At 39.7% G+C, this 20,344-nt stretch overlaps 1 protein-coding gene across 1 annotated transcript; it reads right to left on the bottom strand.

Moving 5' to 3' along the window:
• Positions 1-1,119: 1,119 nt before the first annotated feature.
• Positions 1,120-17,976, bottom strand: LOC134468738 (organic cation/carnitine transporter 2-like). Its single transcript, XM_063222613.1, has 9 exons — positions 17,617-17,976; positions 16,941-17,044; positions 16,484-16,635; positions 16,158-16,329; positions 15,826-15,967; positions 10,020-10,120; positions 6,214-6,428; positions 5,355-5,537; positions 1,120-1,259 (listed from the first exon to the last, which is right to left on the bottom strand). Exons 1-9 carry the CDS (start codon positions 17,974-17,976, stop codon positions 1,120-1,122), a joined length of 1,569 nt encoding a protein of 522 aa, XP_063078683.1.
• Between the last annotated feature and the right edge of the window lie 2,368 nt (positions 17,977-20,344).

Genomic DNA, 20,344 nt, shown 5'->3' with positions numbered 1-20,344 from the left:
TTAAACGCATCATGGTATGTTATGTAGAAAGTACCAAATTTCAACTGATTTGATGTGAACCGAATTTTGATGAACATTCATCATTCATTCATTCATTCATTCATTCATTTGAGTAGGACAATGCACATTAATCAATACATCATTTAAGAAAAAGAAAACCTCAATATAAGTATGCCAGAGTTAGCATAGGTGCTACATTGTATGCGTTGTTCTAAGGCAGGTACGCATAATAATAAAAACCTAAATAAAACAAATAATACAGCATAACAGAAGACCCTTTACCCACACATCACAAACACCAAAATAAATACAGAAGTAAAACAATGTGCATACTGTTTGCAGCCACTGTTAAGGGTCATTTTGAAGGTGTTGATGTTGTCTCAGTCTGATATGGGTATGTTTGCAAAGGTGGCTGAACAATACAAATTGAATATAGATTGTGCAACCTTGAAATATTCTAAATATTAGTTTGATTTGCACATATAGACAGGATACTTCTGGATTCAAAAAAATCTGCCAAAGTTTCCACAGTGCATTACTGAACGGAAGACATTTTACATTTACTGTACGATGCAAGTATATGGAAGCAAACAAAACATCATCAAATGTACTTATAAAAAAGTTACGTAAAAATGAATGTAAAATTCACCAGAGAGAAAAACGGCTATTTAATCCCATCCTGATCACTTGTGGCTTGATGCTAATGCTCCCATTTACTTCCAGTGATTATGCTAAGCTATGCTAAATGTATTGATGTCAATAAATGTAAGTACTGAGAACACAGAGAAGAAAATGAAATGCACATTACAGCCCATGGGGACTGTAGAGCTCCTGTTGAGAAACTGTAGTCTAACCCAACAGCCCATTGCAGACAATTCAGAAAAGGCTAAATCTACTTAAAAGTGGACACATCATGTAAGCTCAGGCGAAGGGGTTTAGTTTAATTTGCTAAATTGTCTTGCCATTGTCTTCGTTTGTGTTCCTGTCCACCTGTCCATCCACATCATTTGTGTCACAAGAACACTGAAAACTGTTGTAGAAATCCAAATCAACATATGATTATTTTTTTCCATGTTCAAACAGTGACATAAATGAATACATAGCTTTAAGCTCGAGTACTTACCCCTGGAGAGGTTTGACTTCACTTATGAGTTCTGGGAGTTTTTCCCCCTTTGTCTCTGGTAACAACAGACTCAGACCACCAGAGAGTGCAGCGAGTATACCCATCAGAATAAAAGGTAGTATCCTGTTATATGTACCTGTGTGAAAAATGTACAACGTGTGCAAAAATAAATATAAGGCGGAATATAATGTATAAATGCACTATATATGTATGCACAGTAATATGCTATTTGTGGCTGTGGGCTGGCTGCACTTGCCAGAGATTCTTTCCTGTGAGTGAAATCACAATGGTCCTTAAACTCTGCACTGACCTAAATATTTACACATTGAGTGCGTAAATACGTAAAAGTACGTATTTCACGCCCATGCATTGAGTACCAAATGATATAAATACGTTTTTACGTTTAAATATTTTATTTCGAATCTACACCCTTTGATGCATAGGCTATATGTGATTTTGGGAGGTCTCTGATTAATACAAATGAATGGCAGTCAAAAGCTTGTGTCATAATTTGGATAATTTCATTTTAATCACAACGCCAATGTCTCAGCGCCAACCCAAGAACAGTAACCGTAGGTATACACTAACCTGTAACCTGCATTGATGTTGCGTAATGATCACTGTGCATTGATGCCCTTACTGTCTGTAGCCCTGCACCTTGTGGTATGGTGGGCTACTTTCGCTGTAGCCCTGCATCTTGTGGTATGGTGGGCTATCTATGATGCTGCTGTTAACTCATTGGCTGCCAGTCATTTTCATAAAAGAGTAACCCAGAGTGCCAGAGATTTCTCAGCATTTTGGGTGTTGTTTGGAGGGTCACAGAAAATTGAGTTCTGTGTCTATGTCAACACCATACCTATCAAAACACAGATTAGACGCTCATCTGCCATCAGAAAAAAACGGTGTCTCTCTACCCCTTTCCGTTCTTTCATAATCATCTGTTGAAAATAAGTGGAATTCGCCGAAATGCTGCTTTCTAGCCAAAAAGCTGAGAAAACTCCATTTGAAGTAGAACTATAACTGCAAAAGTTTTTGCCCATAATGACATCGTACTAACAACTCCAAACCTATCAGATGCTATTACAGAGTCTTCTGTCATCTGTAGCCTGAACAAAAGATCGTTTGTATGGTCTTTTCAACCTACAAACCCCAACTCCGGTGAAGTTGGGACGTTTGGTAAACTGAGAATAAAATCAAAATGCTGTCATTTTCAAAACATTCAATACATTCCTTAGATGGGGAACAGTGAAAAGACAACATATCAAGTGTTAAAACCAAGAAAAAATATTGTTTTAGGGGACAAATATACTCTAATTTGATAACTGCAACACGTCTCAAATAAGTTGGGACGGGGATCCGTGAAATGTTATTAACATCCAAATAAGAAAAAACAACAAGGAAGAACATTTCAAAATGAATTGTACTGATGAACAATTTGAGTGTCCAGGTATAAGACAATCACAGAGAGGCTGAGTCACTCAGAATTAAAGATGCAGAGGGAACAATTACCATAGTTATTACATAAAGTTTTGAATTCCATTGACCGTGATTGAGTGTATATAAGACATATTTTTGTAATTAAAATCATTGTATAGGTTCATGACAACATGAAATATATATTGGCTGTAGTCTCACTCCAGCACTCCGAGAATTACAGCTAGTGAAAACTTGACCATATTAAGGACGCTTCATGTTTGCAAATGATAGAGGGGTTTAACATTCCCCTATCCACCCGAGCTCTAATAGACCCAGACGACATGGGAAACTGTCCTTTGCTTACAGAAGTCAGCAGAAGTTGCAGAAGTTAATTATTTTTGAAAATAATAGTCTTGGACATCCTGTGCTACAGTGAAAATTGACCATGCAAGTTGTGTTAGTGCTAACTTCAAAAGTCAGCCTCCATGATGGCATGGGGGTGTAGTAGTACATTGGTTAAGCTGTTCTAACTCACCTGTAGAATTGAATACAGTACTGAATGAAATAAATGGGTTTTAAACAGCATGAAAAGCCACTCGTGCATTATATTTTGAGGGGAGATCTTCGATTACGGCCACATAGTAGAGAATGCAATTCGTCCTTACTATGTTTTAACAGTTTATCTCCAACATAAGGACCAGCAGGACATAAAATGGCTGACTTTTGGTCAAGATCTGTCACACTGTAAGCACTACAGAAAGGAAAACATTGAAAAACATGACAAGGAATACACCTACCATTTAAGCTGGTGAAATCATGTCCAAGATAGGAATCAACACTGTTTTTATATAAAATCATCTCATCGGTTAATGCTATTAACTGTTAAGTGTTGTTCTTTGTTTTGTTTTTAGTCTTCCTCGACATTTGCTGCCTTTTATTGTCCCCGTCCCAACTCTTTTGAGACGTGTTGGATTTACATATTCATGAATATCCCCAAAACAATAATTTTGGTCAGTTTTGATGACTGATATGTTTTCTTTGTACCGTTCTCCAACTAAGGTCAGAACCAGACATTTTGGAAATGGCAGTATTTTGTTATTATTCACAATTAAGCTTGCGTCCCAACTTCTATGGAGTTGGGGTTTGTACTAATGTACTGAAATATAACGGGGTGGTTTGTTGCTGGCGCGCACAATGGATCATGACAGCAGGTGCACGTAACTCCGTGAACTCACAGAAATACTGTCTCATCGTCCTCCCTCTGTTTAGCCTACTTTATGCTCTCCTCTCGTTGGGGAACAAATCACAGCTGTTTTGTTTCCTCCAGTACCGTGTGTATGTGTGAAGGGAAGGCAGGCAGGCAGCCCAGCTTAGCTTACTGCAGCTTCTTTGGCAGAGCGGACAATTTGCAGATTGGCTGTCATCATGTTTCTGCTATAGTGATCTTGTCATATATTGTTCAATGAATTTTCTTTTGATAAAGTACTGATCACATATCAAACATTTCACAAGCCGATTGGAGTGGTGAAGGTTAGCTGGTCTGAGGCTAAGAGCAATGCTTTCTCATGTGAGCTGAATGTATCTGACCAGACACAAAGGCTACTCTGTTCCAAGAATCTGCAACCCCCCTGTCTTTTTTGATGATACAGTAAGCTGATCATACTATATACAGATCCAAAAAAAAGTAACAGTACAATAGTAAAAATAGTTGACTTACCAAGGCTCCTTTATTTAGGCTTAGTTGTAAGTTGTTAGCGATTTCGTGCTAGCTAGCTAGCGTAGCGAACTTTATAGCCAAACATTCCCAACTGAGGTGACACATCACCACTAGTCCCCATACTCGTGCATTTTCCTGTTAGATGATCTTTTGTACGCATCATCCTGATATTGTGTAGGCTGATCACATTATCCAAAATGAAACGGTTAGCGGCTAGCTACAATGCCTACTAGCTAGATAGCAAAAGGGGGTTGTATTTGTTCATGAGAGGAAGATTTTTTTTTGTCAGGCTCTAAAATCAGTAGCCTACCTGTGTTAAAATCAGAGGGCAAGAAAGTAGACTACTGTCACAGGTGCTTTACTTTCTGTTATGATTTTGCTATGCAACATTTGAGATTATTATAGTTTTTGTCTTGACATTTCCTCTTGCTCTGAGCTAATGCCCTGCCCTGATTGTTCCTAAGGACGCTTCTGTCACATATAGGAACAGTTAGAACATGAGTAGAGCTCTGAACACACAATATAGGACAGACAGTCCTCAAGGCGTGGCTGTAAAAAAACGCAATTATCGGCGGACGCCACCAAAGGCAGGGGGCATCACTATTCGAAATGACGTCAGCTGCCGCCCAAGGCAGCCAATGAGTTAAACACAAGAATTGTGGTGGTATGGCTGTGTGGGACCTCCTCCTCTGTCCTCTTGCTAGCCGTCTTAAGCGCCCTGCCCACTAGCAGTCCCAATCTTTGTAGAGGTTATTGGTTCCCCAGTGGAGCAGCATGTTGTAGAAGTTGTGGATGCTGCAGCCTCCCTTTTAACCTTGTTTTTGTGGTAGTTGGTAGAGGGGTAAGAGCCCCAATTGTGTGTCCTTGCATGAATGGTTTTAGGGTGCTCTGAAGTTATTTGTCATTGTTGTCTGAAGTAATAAATGTATATTTAAATGTATAACTACGGTTTCACTCTTAGTGTGCAGGAACCGGTGAGTTAATTGGCCTGGGGTAAAACCCCCTCAGGTGGTGTAGTTGACTATTGCTTTCCAATTTACCACTGTTACACAGAGTACACAATATAAGAACACATTAACAGCCTGTTTAGATACGCACCGATATAGGCTATGTATGGTGAGATGATACTTCCAATTCCGGCAGCTGTGGTGCCCACACCCAGTCCCATGTTGCGTATGACGGTGGGGAAGAGTTCAGAAGAATAGACAAAAATTAACCCATATGCCCCGGTCAAAGCCAGTCTTCCTGTCGATACCAAGGTCACGATCAACCCACTGAGCTCTATAGGACAGGAGGAAATGGAGCACAAGATCAGTGATAAAGTACAAAAACATCCCACATCACCAGGCTAGCCAAACTAGTGTTAAACATTATACTCAGTATAAACTGTAATATGATGTCACGCTGTTTCAACAGTGAGCGGGTTTATCGATGATCAGGGCTGGACTGGCCATCTGGCACAGCGGGTATTTCCTATAGTGGGCCCTGCACCCTTGTGGGCCCCTATTTTCAGAAATGTAAAAATATATACAGCAAAAAAAAAAAATAATCTGGAAATGGGGGCCCACATTGGTGCGGGCCACAGGTGAGTCCGTTCTGCGCAGCTAATTATGAGGAGTCCCCCTTTCAGCCAAAAGTGCCCAGGCCCTATTTCTTCCCTAGCCCAGGCCTGTCGATGATCCCATCTGAACCAAAATGCTGAAACTCATCAATGTTATGTCGAAGCAGGATATCAAAAGTATCATCAAAAGCATGTAATCTCTATGTATTCATGTGGTACACAAAGGTGTACAGTGTATATATCTATGATGTATGATGATCAAAGGTGGGAAGAGCAGCCCTCCAATGAGATGCTGCTTTGAATTCCAGAGGGTGCCATTCAAGATGATCGTCACTCAACTGAATAGTGTAATTCCCTGTACAGCTTATATGGTTTAGAGTAAGCCATCATACAAACCCTTAGGTACAAGCTGGATGGACAGCTGCAAGGTGCCTGCAAGAAGCAGAGTGCATGGTAGAACAAACCGACGAGGAGCATAATGTGTGACAAACCACACAAAAGGAACACTAAGAAATTCTGCAGCAGCAGAAATGAAGTTGTTGAGATACGGATCCCCATCCAGATTGGAGATGTTAAAAGACAGACCGAAGTACGTCATGGATGTGGCTATCCTGTGGGAATACAACACGTACATTATTTTGGAAACAGATAACAAATTGACAAGAACAGTAACAGTAGCAAGAAAGCACCAAAGACCTAAGGCCACAACGATATAATAATAATAATAATAATAATACATTTTATTTTTGAGCGCCTTTCAAAATACCCAAGGACACTTTACAATCAAAAACAAATACATAACAGTAGAGAAAGTATAACAAAGCTTCAGTGAATTAACAATAGGAGAGTAATAAAAATGCAAGAATAAAATAGAAATAAAAGTAACTTACAATAAAATAAATGTTTTTTAAAATAAGAAAAAAGAAGTAGAATGCATTTGAAAATAAAATAAAAATGAGTGGGAAAAATAATATGTAAAATAAAAAAATAAAAAAATAGACTGATAATTAAAATAAGTGGAAGTGCCTGTCAGTGAAGTTAAAAAGCAGAAGAGAAAAGGTGTGTCTTTAGCTTAGATTTGAAAGTAGATAGTGTAGAGCATTGACGAAGTGAAAGTGGAAGAGAATTCCAAAGTTTGGGGCCAACAACACTAAATGCCCTGTCGCCCATGGTGCGCAGGTGTGTGGAGGGAACAGTAAGGAGGAGTGAGTCAGTGGATCGTAGTGTGCGGGTGGGATTGTATGGGGTGAGGAGACTTGTGATGTAGGAGGGTGCAAGGTTGTGCTGGGCCTTGTATACGAGGAGGAGAATTTTGAAATGGATACGTGAATGGATAGGAAGCCAGTGTAGGCCTAATTGATAGAGGATAGGGGTAATGTGATGCCAGGGTCTGGTGTGTGTAAGTAATCTAGCTGCTGAGTTTTGAATGTATTGTAGACGGTTAATCAATTTAGTGGGGAGACCAGTGAGTAGGGCATTGCAATAATCTAATCTGGAGGTTACGAAAGAGTGAATGAGGGTCTCAGCAGAGGTAGGGGTGAGAGAGGGGCGGAGTCTGGAGATGGTTTTAACTCATTGGCTGCCTTAGCCGTCTAATGACGTCATTTCGAATAGTGACGCCCCCTGCCTTCGACGTCGCTTGCCGATAATTGCGTTTTTTTACAGCCACGCCTTGAGGACGGTCTAACCTATGTTGTGTATTAATTTCACGCCTCTAGTCATGTTCTAACTGTTCCTGTAGGTGGCAGAAGTGTCCTTAGGAACAGTCAGGGCAGGGCATTAGCTCACATCAAGAGGAAATGTCAAGACAAAAACATCCCTTTTTACTATTATAATCTCAAAAGTTGCAAAAGTAGCAAAATCATTTTTGAAAGTATGCACCTGTGACAGTAGTCTACTTTCTTGCCCTCTGATTTTAACACAGGTATTCTACTGATTTTAGTAGAGCCTGACAAAAAAAAAACTTCCTCTCATGACCAAAATACACCCCCCTGTTGCCATCTAGCTAGTAGGCATTGTAACTAGCTTGCCCAAAATACACCATGTTCAACCAGAGATGATCTGTGTGGCAACTGTTTCATTTTGGATAATGTGATCAGCCTACACAACATCAGGATGATGCATACAAAAGATCATCTAACAGGAAAATGCACGGGACTAGTGGTCACCTCAGTTGGGAATGTTTGGCTATTGTTTGCTACGCTAGCTAGCTAGCACGAAATCGCTAACAATTTACAACTAAGCCTAAATAAAGGAGCCTTGGTAAGTCAACTATTTTTACTCATTCTACAGTTGCAGTTATGGATCTGTATAGTATGATCAGCTTACTGTATCATCAAAAAGACAGGGGGGTTGCAGATTCTTGGAACAGAGTAGGCTAGCCTTTGTGTCTGGTCAGACACATTCAGCTCACATGAGAAAGCATTGCACTTAGCCTCAGACCAGCTAGCCTTCCCCACTCCAATCGGCTTGTGAAATGTTGGATATGTGATCAGTACTTTATCAAAAGAAAATTCATTGAACAATATATGACAAGATAGCAGAAACATGATGACAGTAATCATCAATCTGCAAATTGTCCGCTCTGCCAAAGAAGCAGCAGTAAGCTAAGTTGTGCTGCCTGCCTGCCTGTCTCCCAGTTCACACGGTACAGGAGGAAACAAATCAGCTGTGATTTGATCCCCAACGAGAGGACTACATGCTAAACAGAGGGACTATGAGACAGTATTTCTGAGTTTAGTATTTCACATGAGTTACATGCACCTGCTGTCATGATCCATTGTGCGCGCCAGCAACAAACCAAAACACTATTGTTTTCAAGCCCATCCCGTTATATTTCAGTACAGTATTAGGTTGAAAAGACCATACAAACGATCTTTTGTTCTGGCTACAGATGACAGGAGACTCTGTAATAGCATCTGATAGGTTTGGAGTTGTTAGGACGGTGTCATTATGAGCAAAAACACTTGCAATTATAGGTCAACTTCAAATGGCGTTTTCTCAGCTTTTTGGCTAGAAAGCCGCATTTTGGCGAATTCCACTTATTTTCAACAGATGATTATGAAAGAACGGAAAGGGGTAGAGAGACACCGTTTTTTTCTGATGACAGATGAGCGTCTAATCTGTGTTTTGATAGGTATGGTGTTGACATAGACACAGAACTCAATTTTCTGTGAGCCTCCAAAAAACACCCAAAATGCTGAAAAATCTCTGGCACTCTGGGTTACCCTTTTATGAAAATGGCTGGCAGCCAATGAGTTAAGGTGGAAAAATGCAGTTTTGGTGAGGTGTTTAATATGGGATTCAAAGGAGAGCGAAGAGTCGATGATGACGCCCAGATTTTTTACTTCAGAGGAAGTGGAGGTAAAATAGTCAGGGATAGAGAACTGAGAAAGGTTTATCTTTCTAAGTAATGATGGGGTGGCGATGATGATGGCTTCGGTTTTGCTTTGATTAAGTTTAAGAAAATTTTGGGTCATCCAATTACTAATTTCATTGAGGCAAGTTGTTAAGTTAGCAAGGGGGAGTGGATGGGAGGGTTTAGTGTGTATGTAGATTTGGGTGTCATCTGCATAACAATGGAAATTTAGGCCATGTTTTCGGAGAATGTTACCAAGGGGAAGAATATAGATGATGAAGAGTAGGGGGCCTAAAACTGAGCCTTGTGGAACACCATGTGTGAGGAGTGAATTTGGAGACCGGAAATCACCAATAGAGACAAACTGCTCTCTTCCAGTTAGATAGGACCTGAACCATGAGAGTGCAGTACCATTGATGCCCAGTAGGGTTTCCAGCCTTGTGAGAAGGACGTTGTGGCAGACTGTGTCAAAAGCAGCTGTTAAATCAAGTAGCAGGAGGATACTGAAATGGCCTGAATCCGCAGCTAATAAAAGGTCGTTTACGACCTTGACTAGTGCAGTTTCAGTGCTATGCTTAGCCCTGAACCCAGACTGCAGTTCCTCCCATAGGCTAAATGATGTCATGTGTTCTTGAAGCTGTAAGGCCACAGTACGCTCTAGCAGCTTGGAGATGAAGGGAAGGTTTGAGATGGGACGGTAGTTTTTAAAATCATCCGCTGCAGCTCCAGCTTTATATATTTATATAGCAAAACAGAAGCATATGGTTGCATGACATGTCATCATACGATAGCACTTCATAAAGCCGTGTGAAACTCAGACTTTTTTCATCTTAATTTTTCTTACCAAGCAATAATGTTTATAACCGTGATATTCCTCATATTTGTAGTTTTTACGAGGTCCAGCCAAGTGTACTTCTCCAAACCACTGGATTCATTTTCAGTTTCCTGGGAAAATCCATAATCAACATAAGAATAAGTTTACATGCTTTGTCTGCATTCACATTGGCAGCAGTGATGTTACTATTCAGTACTCATTAATCCTTTACACGTCTGATTTGTGTGCTCATGAAGATCAAATGCTTCAGAAAATGGTTGAATTAAATGTATTGATCAAAACAAAAGACATCATGAGCATGAGGTCATAACTTCAACAATATGATATTTGATCATATGATTCTGACAATATGACTATTCCCAATTAGTAGGTGATCTTAAATCTGTAATACAAATGATATTCAGGCTAGGTAAGTCAGGCTAGCTGGTATCTATTATTATCATCCACCTCAAGCTTGTCTGATAGGCCTATGGGTCATGGCACTAGTGTGCCCTTGCCTAGTTCAAACTTTCCACCTCGTAGTATCTCCAGACTGGGAGGAAGACTTGCTGCAAAGTGATTAAAAACAGACTCAGTATTTGTGTATAGAGTTGTGTTATTACAGTAAAACACTGACATGTTTCTGTATTGTCCAGTTTCAAGGGCACCCTACTGAAAATTAGATGTTGCATCTCAAGAGGTATTCCCCATATGCAAATAAAATAAAATGTTAGGAGGCAAGGTTTCCTGTCTGGCACCTGCAAGATCTCAACTTCTGATTGATCCAAACTATCCAAGAAAAGTCATTGTACTGTGACTTATTGTCTACTATACATTATCCAATCAAACTATCAAACTATGACCAATGGTAGGGTACTAATGTCATTATTGTACAGGTTACTCATGAGTCACCCAGTTTTAGTGGGTCCAACCATGTATACTTACACTTATTCTGAACATTTGTAGAGGTCAGAAAACAAATCCAAAAAGCATTTGACTGTTCAGGAAGAATAATTATAGTAAAATGCTAAATACGCGCACACAGTCACAATCAGATAACCGAAACATGCATATTAGGCCTTGAGCCAGGACCCAAAAATTGACCTCTCGCAATCGAACGGGTGGGCAAGTTCTAATCTGTTTTTTTGACTTCTTGGACATCTCAAGTAAACATTTTGGCATGATAACCATTGCAAACAGGTAGCTTTTTGGTAGTTATCATGTGTTGAAATGGTGCACCAGTAAAATGGAAATGTGAAAATCGGTATTGTGGTTCTTTACTATTATGTAGTTTGTTGACCACACAGGGTGCTTGGATTACCTCAGGGATGCTTTCCCTTCTATTAAGACTCTACAGGGGTTGTTAGACCACACTAATAGGCCTAATAGAATCACCTCAGCAATGTGTGAATGACAAAATGTGATAAAAAGGATAACATATGAAATCCGATTATTTTTTTTATTTTTATTTTTATTTTTTTTACTTTTTTACTTTTACCCCCAACAGCAAAACAACACCAAAAAACATAATGAACAAACACATACTAACATGTGATAACCGTATACTGTACATTAATATGGCATTATAACCATTGCAAAGAGGTAGTTAGTGAAAGATCATGCGTTGAAATGGTGGACCAGTAAAATGGAAATGTGAAAACTCTATTGTTGTTCTTTGTTATTATGCAGTTTGTTGACCACACAGGGTGCTTACATTTCCTCAGAGATGCTTTCCCTTCAATCAAGACCCCAAAACGGTTGTTAGACCATACCAATAGACCTAATAGAATCACCTAAGCTATATGTGAATGAGAAAATGTGATAAAAATGACAACATATGAAATCGTTTTTTTTTTATTATTATTAAACTTGTCCTGCAATAGCAAGAATAACATGAACAAACACCATGAACAAATACACATTAAGCATATTAAAATAAGCTTAAGAGCATTATTTCAGTCCTCAAGATCTGACTCCAGTCCAGTAAGCATCTGTAAATATGTCACCATGATGATCCTCTTCATGCTGATATACGCATGTCTTAAGTTTTTAGAGGGTTGTGCATTTTGAGCTACTTCTCAGACATTGGCAATCCTGCAGTTTACATTGATGGCTGCACTTGCAAGACTGCACTTGCAGTTGTAGCACTGCCTCAGGCGCTGGAGATTGCCGCATTCACTGTATAGTGAGCTGGTCATTTTCATAGTTGGCCCAGCCATGGTCAAGTGTTCTTGGGATTTGTGGATGCTGCTGAAGACTTGCTCTCAAGATGCCAGCCTGATAGTTGGCAAACATAGCATGCATGAGGAGGCAGTCCTCACATGGTGGAAGTTGGCTTGATTCACACTCTCCATGCTGAGTGCAGAAAAGCTGGTAGCGGGTTGTATGTATGTTCTACGTATTTGTCGATGCTATGTAGAGTTGGCACCTAAATGCTTCATGAATACATCCATGGACAGCTCCAAGTCCTGTCCCAGCTTATGAAAAACTATTTGAAAGAGCTCTGATCTCATCGTGAGCTTTAAGGCTCTGAGCTTTCCACGGCCTGCACTGTCCTTTTGTGTTTTTATGATTATTTTTTATATTTACTTTACATTATTTTTCTATTGTAGCCCTAGCCTCTTCCCCCTTACATTAGAAAATTCGCACTGGGTACAAGTAGTTCAAGAAAACTGTCACGTGGTGTACCCTGGCTGTCATGTGGTGCACCTCGACCGGCTGGCTTTAAGGTTGTAACGCAGTCCCTCTGTTATAACCTTATTGTCACCAAATGGTAATGGCCAAGTCTTAATCGGTTACCTAAGACTTCCTGCATTGTTAGCAATGTTGTTATAATGTAGTTGAGCGTTTTCAGCCAAGAGTGAATTGGCCTGTTGCCAGGCTCATTTGCAGTAGGAGGCCATCAGAGGTAGAAAGAATACTAAAGAATGTAATTAAGTAAAAACAGTAAATTGGTTCAAATTCTACTCAAAGTAGAAGTAAAATTACCTCTTTAAAAGTGTACTTGAGTAAAAGTTTTGAAAAAATACTTTAAAAATGTAATTTGAGTAGAACTTAATTACTTTCGGTTTGTCTTTCTATCACTTTCCTTAAATAGCACCCTTCGTGACCTCTGTCTATCTCTACACATGCCATCTTCCAAAAACCTGGCTTCGATCGTGACAACAAAATTCTGTGTGCCCTGTTGTGGCAAAGTTGCAGGCCGAGGGTCAGCTCATTGATACAACAGCCCATTACTCTGAATTTAGGGGTCTGGATTTCATTGTGTTTGGGTCTGGGACCTTCAATTTCAAAGGCGGGGAAGTCTACCAAAGGAAATAGTCTGGTGGATTTCATTTAATTCCCAGTTGTGAGATTAAATTCATGAATAAGTTTTGTTAATAAATAATAAGTCTTGTATATCTTCTAAAAAACAGTTTTCAGGCTGCGTTGCTACTCCCTCAGATCTAGTCCCTGGTGTGTGCTCTACTATTCTCAGCCAGTTGCTTGCAACTCTATTGTGTACCATCTATGGGCTGTCGGACTAATGGTATTGGGTCGGCGGGCCCTAGAGTCATCCAATAGATTAGTCCAAAATAGATCATTTATGGTAAATGGTAATAACACACAATTTCCCTTCATGTCTGACAGATGTTCCCCTTTATTTCAATTTTGCCTTCCTCAGTACTCAAGATAGATATAAGTAAAATACTTGGGCCAAATTGTAATTTGAGTAAAAATAAAATCACCCATTTTAATAACTACTTTGGAAATTACAAGTTACTCATCAAAGTACTCAATTACAGTAATTTCAGCAAATGCAATTACTGTAGGTTAAAGAACTTAAGTATGAGGCGGCCCCTTGTAAGTATATCAGGAATATACACATCACCACTAAAAGTGTATATAGGCCTTTTTCCTCACACATGTGTTATGTTCAAGCATGTATGTACAAGAAAAGGTATTGTATAAACTTGAATTGATGTCTATCCCTGCTATTGTCTAAAGGGTGCCTCATACTTAAGTACTACTTATTACTACTTAAGTGTTTTTGGGAAACTCAGACGATATTACAAGAGTTACCAGCAGGGACAGCCATATGAAGGTAGATATTTGAGCAGAAGGAGACAAATGCAAGCAGAATCATGATGTCAACTCCATCCGTCAGGCACAGACACACAGCCACTGCCACACCAACACGCATGCACATTATGTGTTTTCTCTGGGTTTCTGGTAATGTGTGGAATGATCAAAATTTGAGAATAGCATAACATATGAATCTAGAAACCACCACTTATTTTCACATAGTAAATGTACTTTAATTACCAGACACTGAAGCAGTAACTGTAAGGGAATGCAACTCTTCAATTTTTTGATTGTTAATAATGTAATCGTGAAACATGTAATCTGTTATTCCCCATTACTGGCCTGCTCTCTGGACTCTTCATACAGTATGTTGCTTGGAAGGTGGGGTGATCCCAGTGCAGAGCGGGTCAGTCTGTTGATTTGGGACTTTACTTTTACTGTTGGATTTCCAAACCCAAGTGATTGTATCATAGGCATGCACAGATCTAGGAACGGACTTGGTGGTGCTAAAGCACCTGCCCCTTCGCAGTATTGGACGAAAAAAAGGCCCTTTTTGAAAGTTATTTTTATTTTGTCACAATGTGTTCCATATTGGCATGATCATCTACAGTAGAACTTCTTGAAACTATTGAGATCAAAAGCATGTGACAATTCCCACTGATATAATATAGTTTATAATGCAAGGGTGGGGAATCTAACTTATGTCTCAAGGGCCGTTTACGGCCCCTGATGTAATTTTAATCTTATGCAGTTTCACATGGAATTTGACATGCTTTGTAAAGAACTCTTAGAAATTGAATTTGCAATACAATTAAGTTATGTTTTCAGGGGACCTAGAGGAGGTGGGGTCTGTTGTGAAGGTGCCCACCTTCAATATAGGCCTAAACTGCAGGGGGAAATCCTGATTTGTGTTCATAGTGCAGCCTTTTATAAAATTTGAAGTGGCCCACGAATGAAAACGGCTCCCCCACTCCTGTTCTAACCTAGCAAGGAAACAGGAAGTTCCACATGCCCCCCACCCACACCTTGAGCACCTGCCCTCAAAAATGGCACCGGATTGTATAGTGTCGTACAGTCTCAACAACAGCATGGTACAAAAAGTGACTTTATCCTCTCCAAACACCCTTAGTCGATGTAAAAAGTGTAGTCTCTGCTTTATCCAATAGGTCTTTGTCTACATATCAAATTCGAGTGTGTATGTAAATTAGTTCACATTTAAGTACATTACACTTTGTTTGGATAATGAAAGATAACTTTTAAGGAAACTTGTAATACAAAACCCACCTGTATTGTAATGTACTGGGAAAATTGTGTGGTGATGCATAGAATGTTTTTTTTTCACTCTTGAGAAATAAACCCTCATTTTTAAATGAAGTCAGTGAAAATGGGGGCCTGAACTAAATTAAGTGGGAAATATGTGTAACGTGCCCTTTGAACTATCTAAAAAAATTGTATAACAACTTTTCTTATAAATATATTTACCTCACAGTAATTTTTATGTTCAATTTATCAAGATATTAGCAAATTAGCCTAGGCGTTTTTAGTGTAAAATGGTTCAAATAAGAAATGTATGATAAATATGATAAAGCTACTGTTCTGCAAAGGTTATCATACCAATTCATAAACTGGACATATATAGCAATAATAAAATACCAACAAGACTTTGCCCACCCTTTCGATTGCGATCGGTGGTCTGGCTCATGGACTATATCTAGTTAAGAGAGATCAGATTAATTCTGTTACTTTGACATTTTTAAATTAGCCACCTCACCTCAGTGTCTTCACTGTGCTCCAGCTGGAAGATTTTCTCTGGGGGAGTGATGCCGTTCCTCTTGGCAGCAGCTCGAATGATGGCCTCTGCTTCCTGTAACCGGCCCTGGGTGATGAGCCAGCGGGGGGACTCTGGTACATACCTGAGGGGAACAGAAACACAGCATGTACTGCATATCCATGAAGTACCAGTATATGCTTAATGCATTGGCAATACAGCTGTGTGTGTGTGTGTGTGTGTGTGTGTGTGTGTGTGTGTGTGTGTGTGTGTGTGTGTGTGTGTGTGTGTGTGTGTGTGTGTGTGTGTGTGTGTGTGTGTGTGTGTGTACCTACCAACAGAGGGGCATATATAACAATCCCACCACAGACAATCCTATCTGTAGTATCCTCCAATCCCTAATGAAGTATGCGAAGACTGGCAGGATGGCATAGCCAGTGCAGAAGCATAAGGCAACCCCCACAATCCCAAAAGACTCACGCGCTGATTTAATAAGTATCTCAGAGCCTAACAGAGAAAAAAAATAAGGATAAAAATAAATTAGGAAATTAAATAAATTTCACACTACTGTGTTCTGTATTTACAGCGTATATTAATAAATATGAGAGAGAAAGAGTCTAGACTGCATTTCAGCATTTTAATGTAGTCTGATAAGACGTACCAAGTACAATGGTATTAGAGTAACTGGTGGCCGTCAATCCTAAAACAAAGAAAACAACACAGAACATTTCCCAGCTGGTAGAGACTGCCAGAAGAAAGCCAGCAAGAGTCTGCAGGGCCTTAGTGGAGATAAAATTGATCTTCCTGCCATGCCTGGGAAGAGATAACAGTGGCACAGTATTCAGAAAATGGCTGATTTTTAAGGGTTAAATGTTACAGCTTCAATTCTCAGTTGGAAACCCAGATATGGTATCCTTGGTGTACATGCATTTCAGTAGATTTTAAACCAAAGTACAATCTTTTTATGATTTATATGCACATTTGTCAAAATTTGAATTTGTCTGCATATGAATGCAACCATAGTTTACGTTTAGCATCGTTGAGGCCTAGGCCATACATTTCTGACAATAATGAAATAAAAACAATGTAAAATGCACCTCACTCAACCTTAGCCATACCTGTCTGACAAAAGTCCTGAACCAAAAGATCCAATCAGCACTCCAAAAAAGTACAATGTTGTTGGAAAGGGAGCCTTCCATGCATCATCACACACCAGATTCCACTGTGGAACATAACATGGATAGGAATTTTGGAGAACATGCTAAGAAGAACACAATCATGATAATTCAGTGATTCCTGCAGAACATTTTCTGGTCCAGGTGGGTAAGGGGTAAGCCAATATCATCGCAAAGGCTATGTTGTGCAGCTTCATATGAAATATGGGTAACGCTTTGCTTTACGGAACAGTAGGCTAATTACTGTGTACGTTCTGTGTAACAACAGGGTAACAGAGAGAAGTTACTGTAATGTATCCAACGTGTAAAAAGGGGGTAATTATAACAAAGTAAATACCCAAAAATACACATATCTCAAGAACTATTAGGAAACTACAGTGCATTTTCATATCATCTAACTTCTCTTTGATACCCTGATGTTAATTATTGGTATTTATTTTGTAAATACCCCCCTTTTTACCATGTTACTTCTCTCTGTTACCCTGTTGTTGCCCAAATACACAGTAAGTATGTATGGTAACTGTACTGTATATATATATATATTTTTTTTTTAAATATCATTCATATTAATTTTTCATTAATTAACACAGATAGGACATTTAAGGTAATTTCAACTAACCTCAGTGACAATAGTAGACACATATCTCTCCTTGCTGAACACCCAGCCATCCACACAGCCCTCTGTGTCATTGCTGTAGGCAGAGTAAGAGTCTCTCTCTTCAGTGTATCGTCTGCAGTGACTCAGGATGATTTCTCCATTCAGCTCCTCAGTCGGGATGGACAGATTGTAGCCCAGTCCTCCATAGCTGCTGTTCAGGTATGGGACCCTGCAGTGATGAGGAGGAATGTCTCCCAGGAAGACCATCGATAAGGGCAAATATCCACTGGGAATGACATTTAGACTCAAGACAATGAAAATCAGCCATTGAAAAGTACCCCATTCCCCTAAAAACGAGAAGATTTCCTCATAGTCCTTCATCTTGGAGAATCTGTGAAAAGAGGTATATTATATCACCAACAACAAAAAAAAAACATTCATGGGAGAACATAATGGGTGGAGTTAAAGTTCATGGTCAATACTTCAAAAACCCAATGTGACCAAAACATTTGAACAGTCTAAATTGAGCCCTGGAGGGCAAATCGAATTCCAAAATTTGTCACCAAACTAGTCAGACAGGCAGGCCATTCCAACATACCGCCATTCCGACAGTATTTGATTGTCATTCCGAGCCATTCTGTGTCATTTGAACACTGTTGCAAAGGAGCGTGAACAACGTTCTGACTTAATTGACATTTGCAACAATGTTGCTACATGAGCGGAAGTGGAGAGAGTGACAGCACAATAACAGGATTAGTGTATAATTTAGTGTCTAATATTGTCACTGTCCAAATGCCCTTACAGGTAGGGTCTGAAAACAGTTCCTGCAAGTTGGAAAAATGGTTCCTGCAATAAAAAGTCAATGGTGGTATGTATGGCGGTATGGGGTTTTGGTCCAGGAACAAACTTGTCTCTAGTGGTCAAAAACACACTTTCTTCACCTATAGGTTAGGGTTATAGGGATATTGGTTATAGCAGGGGTGTGGAACCTATGTCTCGAGGGCCGTTTGTGATAAAGTACAAATGTATTTGTATCTGATGCAAATAGTTTGTCACCCATTTCTGTATTGACACAAGTGAAGTTGTTCAATTCCTGTGTACAGACTTGCCCACAAGCCACCTCCTACTGAGCTATGTGGCCAGATACTGCTGTGTTATTGCTGCTAGAAGAATACCGTCATCTCCAAAAGTGCTGTCGCCTATCCATCTGTGTGGGATATCTAATTTGCTAATAACCTGACTTTCAATTAATCACTTGGCTTCAGAAGTCACTCATATGAAAGCTACAACCCTCCCGAATGAAGTTGTATGTACAAAAATACATTTCTTGCACCATAGAAAGATTGACCCTTTAATGAACACAGACAGGGTAGAATATGAAAAAAGAAACATGGTGCATAAAGTGAAACATGGTAGCGATACAGCTCTTATGAGGAGTTGCATGCATGCTGCAGGTGTTTGAGGGCTTTTATCATTGATTAAATCATGAAGTTAAAAATGTATTGCTCTACGAATAGTGAATATGTCACCATCTCTCAATGATCTTCATTGTGTTGCTTTCCATGATTACAATGACCCTAAACATACACCTAAGGTCAAAGTTGATTTTTTGAAGAGGTGAGAGTGATTCAGTGATTAAGTATGACACCCGATCTGCGTATTTGAAGTGTTTTGAAGTGACTTATCTGCTCATTTTTTACATTAGGTTCGATAGGCGACAAAACTTTTGTCTTGTGAAAATCTGCCCTGTCTGTGTTCATTAAAAGGTTCAATCTTTCTTTGGTGCATGACATTTATTTTTGTACATAAAACTTAATTTGGGAGGGTAGTAGCTTTCATATGAGTGACTTCTGAAGTGATTAATTGAAAGTCAGCTCATTAGCTCATTAGCTTCCAAACAGATGGATAGGCGACAACACTTTTGGAGACGGCTGTAGAAGGTAGATGAATAGTCCACAAGAAAACGATATGAAAGCAAGACCCATGTCAGTTTCCTCCAATGGGCTTGCAGTTTTGGTTCAGTTCCCCTTGTAACAAGTTTCAGTCCAATTAACATACGAATATGTTAAGCCTGTGCCAGGCAAAGAGAACGCCATTTGAGTCCAGTTTTCATAAATCTGCACTTTTGCCAGAGTTTTTAACAAGATTCTTTTTCAGTGGGAAAACAAAGGGCGCAAATGAAGGGAAGGGTCTTCATTTATGAAACTAGGCCTGTGCAGTCGCCTTCAACTGCTTATCCCCGAAATACGACGCTTCAAGGACACAGAGCAGAACAAATTCAGAACAGTGCCCAATAACAACCTTGAGTTTCAAGGGAATGAACAAGACCGATTCCCTTGGTTAAAAACATTTAGGCATATGTGCAGTCACATTCAACAAAAAACGGGCAGAATGCTTACCCCCAGAAGCAAGTCCACAAATTTGGAGACGGCACACAAGTAGCATAAAATACCCAGACCAAGTAAGGCAACTAGGGAGGCTCTACATCCTCCATGGCAGAATATGTAGTGTCAACCCAAGCTCCACTCAGACAGAACACAAGGGAGGGACCAGGGACCACTAGTCAAACCAAGTGGGTTAGAAAAAAACTTGCCTGACAGGAACCTCATTTCACAAAACAAGTCCGACAGGCGGACAGCAGATGTGTCCGTCTATGCCCGTGGTTCTCAACCTGTTTTGCCCAAACGCCCCCTGGCCTCCTCATAACCGGTCAAGGCAAATAATTAATAACCCTACCATGTATATGCCT

This window comes from Engraulis encrasicolus, chromosome 18, assembly GCF_034702125.1.
Source record: "Engraulis encrasicolus isolate BLACKSEA-1 chromosome 18, IST_EnEncr_1.0, whole genome shotgun sequence".
Lineage (NCBI taxonomy): Eukaryota > Metazoa > Chordata > Actinopteri > Clupeiformes > Engraulidae > Engraulis > Engraulis encrasicolus.
This window is presented reverse-complemented; position numbering and strand designations above follow the sequence as displayed.

Bases quoted from the DNA above. Each gene is read 5' to 3' on its own strand.
- LOC134468738 (XM_063222613.1), bottom strand. From the start codon at position 17,976: ATGAAGGACTATGAGGAAATCTTCTCGTTTTTAGGGGAATGGGGTACT. The intron at 17,045-17,616 runs GTTAGTTGAAAT...TATGTTCCACAG, and splicing joins TGTCTACTATTGTCACTGAG to TGGAATCTGGTGTGTGATGA. The intron at 15,968-16,157 runs GTAGGTACACAC...TGTTCCCCTCAG, and splicing joins TTATATATGCCCCTCTGTTG to GTATGTACCAGAGTCCCCCC.